At 44.7% G+C, this 10,000-nt stretch overlaps 1 protein-coding gene across 1 annotated transcript in view; it reads left to right on the top strand.

The window, feature by feature from the left end:
* The window catches only part of nox4 (NADPH oxidase 4), a gene marked incomplete at both ends in the record, with an annotated part of 82,839 nt that overhangs the window by 2,821 nt on the left and 70,018 nt on the right, over positions 1 to 10,000 (top strand). The window contains one exon of the mRNA XM_080732349.1: positions 6,048 to 6,158. Coding sequence (XP_080588475.1) covers positions 6,048 to 6,158 — 111 coding nt within the window. The remainder of the gene's footprint in view (positions 1 to 6,047; positions 6,159 to 10,000) is intronic.

Below are 10,000 nucleotides of genomic sequence, written 5' to 3'. Positions count from 1 at the left end.
AGACTAATTGCTGCTGTAAAAATAACACTGGTGTAGCCTAGGCTATGTGTAACTGTACAATGGAAATAAAGCCAAATACATCTTTTATCTTTACATTTGAGAATGGCACTGATCAGTCAGGTCGCAGTTACTATCAAAACCTCCACCGCTGTCAGTCACATCACTTTTCCCCCTACTCATATCTCTGCCACCGTTGGCCCTATCCATGCCAAACTTTGCACACAGACTCCTTGGCTGCCAAACCACAGCCCCCACCCCTCATTTCTCACATGGCTCTCTTCTAGCGCCACCATGAGGCCGATTCTTGCAAAACACATTTTTGGACACTGCTCCTACAGATTTTACCCTAAAATCACGCAAAGCGGTACACAGTATGTCTAAAGTCATGTCATCAACATGGATCTGTCCCATGGATCTGTGCAGAGAATGAAAGGGCATTTCTGTGAAAATATTGAAAATAGCAGACCTCCAAGCTCTCAATGCGTTGCAGCGTGACGCGTTGTGAGCTTGGAGGTTGGCTATTTTCGGTACTTGATACCACACTAAACTAAACATAATCAAGTGAATACTGGAGATGTGACGTACAGCATGGAGTTCTACACAGTGAGGGCAATTCTTCCAACACAAGCATTCAAGTTCAGGAGAGTTTGGACAAGGCAATTCTCTTGAATGCTGCCTTCAGGTATGGCATGGAAAGAGGGCGTTTGCATTTCTTTCACCTTATTGGTGAAAACAGCATTCATGGTCTGGAGAGGGCACTTTTTACAGACAGGTAAAAGGGCAGGGGCTCAAGCCCCCTTTGATGTCTGTGTGTGCACGTGCCTGGTAGTGTGAGGATGGAGAGGAAACACACAATGCTTTTAGCTGAGGTTAATACAAGTTGCAGGCTGAAAATGACTTTACCGAACCTGGAGCTCTAGTGTATCTTTTTGACTGGAGGGAGGGTTATTTATAGCATGTACAGGAGGACCATCTGTTACATGCATGTTATTAATGAGTCCTCAGTTATGACTATAAAATCTGAGACAGCCACTGGCCGTGTGTGTGTGTGTGTGTGTGTGTGTGTGTGTGTGTGTGTGTGTGTGTGTGTGTGTGTGTGCGTGTGTGTGTGTGTGTGTGTGTGTGTGTGTGTGTGTGTGTGTGTGTGTGTGGAAGAGAGAGCGAGCATTCTGTGTCTGGGCAGTCGAGTGGGGTCCCCAGGGGTCCTTGAGGGTTTTTATTTTTTTGTATACAATGCAACACGTGAGCTTTAGGGCTGCACAATATATCGTTATGGTATTGTTATCGAGGTATGCCCATGTGCAGTATTGTGAAAGGCAGCAATATCATGACACATCGCCCTGGGCAATATATCATCCATATTGTTGCCCATATCGCTTCTATTGTTGCCCATATTGCCTCTATTGTTGCCCATATCGTTACATTCAGTTCAGTTCATCTTTATTTTTGCATTTATGTTGGACATCGTCTATGTCGGGTGGAAAGCTCATTATGTCCAAAACTGTTACTTTTCTGGATTCAAATTCAAAAGCATTAAAAGTAGCAGATCTACAAGCTTGAAACACGGCGATGTGACACGGCTGGATGATCAAGCAAGGCGTTAATATACAAAAATCACAAAAGGTTTGAATATGGAGATAAGAGGTTTCTGCCCGACAGCAACGGCATGTAACGAGTAACAACCCATTTAGACCTAAAAAGAAAAAAAGAAAAAAAAAAGAAAAGTCTTCTAGATCCTAACAATTTTCTTGAAAAACCTATGTTTCTCTGTTTCTCAAACACTTTCATGGCAAGGACCCCCTAGAATTTGTATTTGACCACGGACCTGCATCTGAATCTTCAAGCTCGCAGCACGGCACTCGATGTCGCGCGGTGAGCTTGTATATCTGTTATTTTTCAATAGTTAAAGCTATACTATGGAAGTTGCTCAACTACTGGTCAGTAGCGGTATTGCTTTTTTCGGCAGTGATCCGCGCTGTGATTGGCTGTGATCTGGAGACAACGTATACAGATGACGTAATTTTGCCGCGAAATGCAGCCCCTGTCACGGCTCACTGGCTCAGTAAAAAACACATAAAGAAAAGGCTTTCGGGGCTGAAATTAACGGAGTGGGTGTTCTAAAACTTTAGCGATTTAATAGTTAGGACAATTTTAAGATTTGTTTTATTAAAACAGTTACATAGTATAGCTTTAAAGGCAAAGCATGAAATAATGGTTTAGGTGGTGACACAGATAGGCGTGCCCGGTCTAAATGGGTTAACAAGCGTAATAAAAAAGTGATATTCCAAATGCCCTCTTTCTATGCCATACCTGAAGGCAGCATTCAAGAGCCTTGCCTTATCCAAACTTTCCTGAACTTGAATGCATCATCTTATGTTGAAAGAATTGCCCTCTCTATGTAGAAATCCATGCTGTTTGCCACATCTCCAATATTGCCTTTTTTATGCTTAGTTTTGTGTGGTATCAAGTACTGAAAATAGCCAAGCTCATGTTGTGAGCTTGTGAGCTTCTGCTATTTTCAATATTTCCACTAAAAGGCCCTTTTAGAAATTTCAGCCCCTGCCTCTCTAACATTCTCTGCCATGTCCCTGAAAAGGGATATAGGGAGGAGAAGCCCTACCCCTGGGTAGGGTGCTCTGGTTGACAACAGAGCCTATCTCTGGTAGCATGCTTACTGAAACATGCACGCACGCACGCACAAGCGCACACACAGTCGCTGCAGAGTCAGTCTGTTGAGTTCACATTCTGGAATGTGATGCTCACTTGCCCATGTGAGGGGTTGGCGTAATTGTTGTCACAAGTGAATGTTGTGTGTGCGTGTGTGTGTGTGTGTGTGTGTGTGTGTGTGTGTGTGTGTGTGTGTGTGTGTGTGTGTGTGTGCGTGTGCGTGCGTGCGTGTGTGTGTGTGTGTCAGTGCCAGTGAACCAATCCCTTGTTGTTTGTGTGTGACGAAGCAGGTTGCTGCTACTCATTTTCTCGTCTGCCTATTCCTGACACTCTTTATAAAGCCACATATCTCCATTAAGGGATATACAGAGTGTATCAGATTTGACACTGAATGACTCTGAAATTGAATTCCTCAAGTCTGGCATGAGGTGTTAGTGCTTCTCTGTGCTTTGGGCGTGACATGGGCTATGGAGGCTGTGGAGACACGTAGGGACGGGACGATAAGCGATATTATTGTTTATCGTGATAAAAAACACTCACGATAATCGTATCGTGGAGATTTAAAGGAGCTATAGTCAACGTTTTCATTGTAGGGCCGACACTTTGTTTACATCCTAGTCTATAGACTAGAATGTAAACAAAGTGTCGGTCTGACAATGGCCAAAATGATTATTTTATCATTATTTTACACTTTTTGTGGTCATTTTTGAATAGAAACATATATATGACGCTTATTTTTTTGTTAAAAAAAATCGAAACATTATTTTTATTTTAGCATCCGTTTTTCAAGAAAACAATAGCTCCTTTAATTTATCGTGATATCGTCCTCTGTCATGCACTGGGATCAATTCACCTTTTATTTGCTGAGCTGCATATCCGGTACCACTTAAACCCCCTATAATTGGTAAAAGGTATTTATAATGTACGTACTTGATACCGTCTTTTTTTCACTCTATCAAATGTCTTTGCCAAAGAACAGCAGATCTACAATGCGTTGCATTGTGACACGTTGTGAGCTTGTAGATCGGCTATCTTTCGGCAAAATTAATGTTCTACCCCAGGATAATGGATTTAGATTGTCGCGATAATATCGTAAATCGCGATTTATTTTGTCACATAATCGTGATATGAATAAGGACCCCTGGGGGTTCCCGGACCCCACTTTGAGAACCACCGCTGTAACAGTGGTTCTCAGACATGTTCATATCAAGGACCCCCAAATGAATATTTGAACAATATATACATTTTTTTAGTCATTTACTATAATTTAATGCACTATAATCACTTTTAAAATGCATTCTAATGCATTCATAAAGGCCTGTCCGTACTTTCTCCGAAACCAAACTTTTCGGTGGAAAGGTCCGGTTCGACTACAAAATAACGTTACTCGCGACTTCTGAAAAGCATTACACTGAATTAGAGTCGGACATGTGCACGTGGTTAAGTCGCAACTCACCGAACATTTTTCAGGCCTTAAGGCTTCATGACACTGTTTATAATCATGCATAACAACTTAAGTACTACAGTATGAAGTATCACTAGTAAGACGCCTCAGGGCGACAAGCGACCTCACGGACATCAGGTATGTGGACTTCAAGGATCTCCATATATGGGCAGAAAAGGGATTTGTTCCCATGGCATCACAGGGATCTCCATATCTCCATATAAGGGCATAAAAGGGATTTGTTCCCCCTGGCATCACAGGGATCTCTCTTAACAGGGCACCAATAATATTGATGACATCAGGGAACTCCATATATGGGCATAAAAGGGATTCTGTTAGTGTGACATCACAGTGAAGCCAGAGCGTGATGTCAGAGCCGTACAAAATTGTACACGTCTACACGGACGGACACGGACACGCTGTGACATTTCTCATAGTAAACTACGACCTTCGGTCGCAATAAGTGCTGGTCATAATGCTTTATGATGAAGTTCCGCGGAACAGCACAGTATAACACATAACGTAGTGTTAAAGTGTCGTTGTTATAAGTTGTGAAAATAGCAGACCTACACGCTCACAACATATCGCACTGCGAAGTGGCAATTGGGGATTTTACTTGATAATACGGAATAGTGGAAAGTTTGAAGGTCTTTTGGTTGCACTTGGAGCTGATAGCATCATGGCAGATGGTGCCCAAGCCTCTGTGTGTGTGTGTGTGTGTGTGTGTGTGTGTGTGTGTGTGTGTGTGTGTGTGTGTGTGTGTGTGTGTGTGTGTGTGTGTGTGTGTGTGTGTTTGTGTGTGTGCAGCATGTGTTAGTTATTCATCCCCTCCCCTCTGGGAGACATAGGAGAGGGGAGAGGCAAGTGTGGGCACGCCACAGGCTTCCACTGAATGCCTGGGCAGCGCGTGTGTACACGTGTGTGTGTGTGTGTGTGTGTGTGTGTGTGTGTGTGTGTGTGTGTGTGTGTGTGTGTGTGTGTGTGTGTGTGTGTGTGTGTGTGTGTGTGTGTGTGTGTGTGTGTGTGTGTGTGTGTGTGTGCTACTGATGGGGATTTGGAACATAACAAAGAAGATCCTATCTCAGTTACCTGTGTGCGTGCGTGCGTGCGTGCGTGCGTGCACACTCCATAATCTTCCATATTGTGTGTACCTGTGTAACGTGCACTCATACCGGATGCAGAGCAATCGTTTTCATTTTGAGAGGTGACATGCAAGTTGAAAGATTGATTGATTGAACACTTCATTTGTCAGAAATGTAAACAGCACATGGTACAGTAAAACACTAAAGCTGAAAGGATAACCATTGTGTATTCTAGTAACAAGTAAAGCGCCATTATGGCGAGTGGCGACCGTAGGGGCACGATGAAAAGTTTTCAAATAATGTGTTTTTTATTATTAATGTGTGATAATACGGTCAAGGAGGAGGCATTTATAAACACAATTATTGAATTGAATTTATTTGAGTAACTGTCTGCAAAGCAGTGCTGTGTGACTGTCTACAGCCCTCGCAACTGTTGCCTCAAAATTGTATGGGTCTTTAAATTGTTTGGAGACCTTAACAGTCCCCAATGTCAAGGGGCAGCCCGTGCCCTATACACACTGAGGACAATGTACACACCTTACCAAACTCTCCTGAACTTGAACGCAGCATCTCATGTTGAAAGAATTGCCCTCTCTGTGTAGAAATCCATGCCGTTACGCCACATCTCCAGACTTGATTATGCATAGTTCAGTGTGGTATCACGCACCAAAAAGTAGCCGACCTCCAAGCTCACAAAAGCTCTGCTATTTTCGATATTTCAAACAAAAGGCCCTTTTAGAAATTTCAGCCCCTGCCTCTCTAACATTCTCTGACGTTCCTGTGTGTGTGTGTGTGTGTGTGTGTGTGTGTGTGTGTGTGTGTGTGTGTGTGTGTGTGTGTGTGTGTCCTTTCAGCTGGGGTTGTGCATTAGCCGGGCGTCTGCGTCGGTGCTGAACCTGAACTGCAGCCTGGTGCTGCTGCCCATGTGCCGCTCACTACTCACCTACCTCCGAGGAACGCACACGGTAAGATACACAATACTTTAGATAGATAGATAGATAGATAGATAGTTAGATAGATAGATAGATAGATAGATAGATAGATAGATAGATAGATAGATAGTTAGATAGATAGATAGATAGATAGATTTATAGATTTATAGATAGATAGATAGATAGATAGATAGATAGATAGATAGATAGATACCTTTATTATCCCAAGGGGGAAATTCAGTTGTCCAGTTGTAGCATAGCAGTATACAGTTATTTACAAGTTACAGAGAAGTAAGAAAAAAGATAGATAAGAGGAAAAAAAGAGCAGTACAGTACCAATAAAGAGAAGGTGCATCAATAGAGGGGGCAAATAATATATAAGTATATATACATAAAGTGTCTTACAAAAAGAGACCGTAACAGTCAATGCTAGTTAGTGCAACAAGTATCTCACTGACATTGTTAAACAAAGCAGAATACTCAGAAACTACCAACACAACCTAATAGTGCAAAGTCAAAAATCAGTGCGAAAAAACAAACAAAAAAGCAGCTCAGAGAAGAAGAAACTAGGGAGATGGAAACTAGGGAAACTAGGGAGATGGAAACTTTGAGATGGGCGTTGACATCAAAATGTTTGAGAACTATTGACATAGAAACATGCATTTTTCAAAAAACCTTGAATGATTTAGAAAACAATATTCAAAGAGTTGCACGCATCTTCAGGATTATTCAAAATATAGCAGATCTACAAGCTTGCAGCGCGCTGTGAGCTTAAATGAAATCTCCACGATACGATTATCGTGAGTGGTTTTTTTTTATCACGACAATATCGCTTATCGTCCCATCCCTACCGGCATGGTAGATCTTCTCCTTCATCTCCATCTCCTGGGTCCAGGAAGTAACGGTGGAGACCTTGTGGTCTCCAGCCGACTCCCACTGCTGCTTCGCAGGATGTCGCCAGCCATGCGTTTGCAGACATGTCCTCGGGGATGCGACTAAGCATCTCTTGTGCCCCCTTATTGTAGGGGCGGTGGGAGTTTTTGATTGAAGGGTTTATCAGCAGTTTGCGATAGAAAAAAGTACAGTTTCATGACAGCACGAATCACTGGTAGGTCAACTAAAAGGAGATCCTAGAAAGCCTTACGGCTTATTTACACAGGAACCACTTTACTGTACTGTATGTATCTCATATAACATTGAAAGACAGACGGATAGAACATATTATTTTACCTAGGATAACATCAGTTCCAAAAGCAGAAAAAGGATAACATCAATTCCAAAAGCAGAAAAAGGATAACATCAATTACAAAAGCAAAAAAAGGGGAGACAAAAGGGGGGGGGGGGGAGCATGGGGGCTTATGGCCTTATCATAGTGTAGACTGCGGTGATGGGTTATCACCGCGGTGTAGTCTTTTAAAGTCAGAAAACTACAGCATTGCGTCATTAGCCACGGTGAAGAGCCATCACCGCGGACCTAGACATCTCTCCTCGGTTTTTACTTTGAGACATCTCCCCATCACCCCGTTCACTGATTGCTCGATCTAGACCAATCAGTGTGTGCCCCCTGCTTTCAGAGGCACAGAGGCGCGGTCATAGTACTTCACCGTGACTCCGTGACTATGATGGCATCACATTTTTAGGTGATAGCTCATCACCTAAAAGTTGAGGTGATAGCTCTTCACCTCAGACTCTGATAAAGGCTTAAGTCTATTTACAAGTCTCGAGTAGCAGCCGCCTGAAGGTGACTTTTCATACCAATGTTGAAGAACGCTAGGGATTTGCACTCCTTTAAGGCTTGCGGAAGGGCGTTCCACATGTTGGTGGTATAGCAGGAGAACGAAAAGTGTAGTCTGCATTGGAGACGCTTCTGTAGTTGTATAGTTTCATGCAGGATGTGCCAGTCACCCTGCCACTAATCAAAACCACTGGTCTAGTCTGGGGGAAGTAGCTGTTTAGCGCTCTACTGCCCGTGGCTTTGTGGCTATGAGGCCAAACAGTGCGTGGTTGGGTCACCTCTGATCTTTTTTAAGCTTGTGAGCTTTTCTGACACGGCAGTGTCTGTCATATATACCGCATGTCCTGCGTAGAAGGAAGCCCACATCCGCCGATGCGCTGGGCTGTTCGCACGGCCCTCTGCGTGGCTCTGGGGTTGAGGTCAGTATGGTTCCCATACCCATGGCAGGGATTTCATGGAGGTCCCATACATGTGCACGTGGCCCCTCATTTCACCAGCTCATTTTGCATTTTCTCCAATACAGCATTTAACCCATTTAGACTGGGTACGCATACCTGTGTCACCGCTTTAACCATTATTTCATGGTTTAAAGGACAACTTTGTTTTTTTACAACAAGGGTTCATATCGTCGTTGTCAGGCAGAAACCTCGTATCTCCAAGTTTCAAATTTGTACATTTGTAAGCCCTGCTTCATCATACAAGGCCGTCGCACTAAGGTAGTGAAAACAGGAATTATAATGTCCTTAAATTGTCACTTTAGAAATATGCACATACCAACTTTATGTTGGTTAGTTTACTGTTGAGTGAGAAAACAATGTTGCACATTAAGTTAATCATCTGGGGACCCCCCCAAAATGACCTGACCCACAACAGGTTGAGAACCACTGGATTAGACCAATGGTATTTCCACCTTGACCTTCTCGATCCAAAAGTCAGCGATTCCTTTGAGGCGACAAAACGATTCTCGCAGTTTCATGAAAACGACCCGTCCTTGCATTGGTGTTCTCCGCTGGAGACTGGCAGTCATTAGAGGGGACTCTGAGCCAGGACATGCAGACACTATTGGCATACCTCCAGAAATGGAGATTGAAGCTCAGCGTGGCAAAGACGGTGTCCGCAGCCTTCCATCTTAACAACAAGGAAGCTAAGCGTGAGCTCCGGATACATACCGGTGGAACACCCCTGCCATTTTGCACCGAGCCAACCTACCTCGGTGTAACATTAGACAGGTCTCTCACGTTTCGCCGACACCTTGAGTCACTGCGCAAGAAGCTAACAACACGTGTGGCATTGATGAGGCGCCTAGTTGGGTCAGGCTGGGGTGCTGGCGCAAGAACTTTGCGCACAGCAGCCCTTGCCCTTGTTTACTCAACTAGCGAGTACTGCGCCCCAGTATGGAATCGCAGTGCTCATGCTCACCTCATTGATAAGCCCATCAACGAAGCCTTGCGTATTCTGACAGGATGCCTGCGTCCCACTCCTGTGGACAATCTCCCCATTCTTGCAGGCATCCAGCCTGCTGGGCTTCGCCGCAAAGGAGCCACAGCTCGTCTGGCGTGCCGGGCCATGGAGCCAAATCACCTGCTCCATGAAAGGCTCACAGTCACAGCAGAGCCTCCCCAACGCCTCAAGTCGAGACACCCATTTGTGCCTGCCGCACGGGAACTCCTGCAGCAATGCAGTGATTACAACATCAGTGCGGCAAGATGGGCAGATCACGTTTGGAGCATGGAGTGGGAGGAAAACACCTCTAGACTCCATGTCTTCGTCCCCGACGTTGGTTTTCCCCCTACTGGGGTGGACCTGCCTAGACTGGCATGGGTGAGGCTTAATCGCCTCCGGACCGGCGTCGGGCGTTTCCGCTCATCCATGCATAGATGGGGCCTGGCCCCTAGTGCGACCTGTGAGTGTGGCGCAGAGGAACAGACAGCAGACCATGTCATTCTGGAATGCCCCATGTATCGGGCTCCTAATGGGATGCATGGCCTGCTGTCTGTGGATGACGATACAGTGACGTGGTTGCTGGAGGTGTGTCCAGACATATAGCCCGGGTGAACCCCCCCCAGGACGGAGGTGGTAAAAGGATAGCCCCTCGGCCCCGTACCTGGGGGAGCGGAGAGATATTACCTTACCCAAACGA

Source organism: Nannobrachium achirus (genome assembly GCF_963921795.1).
Source record: "Nannobrachium achirus genome assembly, chromosome: 8".
Lineage (NCBI taxonomy): Eukaryota > Metazoa > Chordata > Actinopteri > Myctophiformes > Myctophidae > Nannobrachium > Nannobrachium achirus.
Note: the sequence above shows the minus strand (reverse complement) of the source record. Positions and strands in the feature narration are given on the sequence as shown.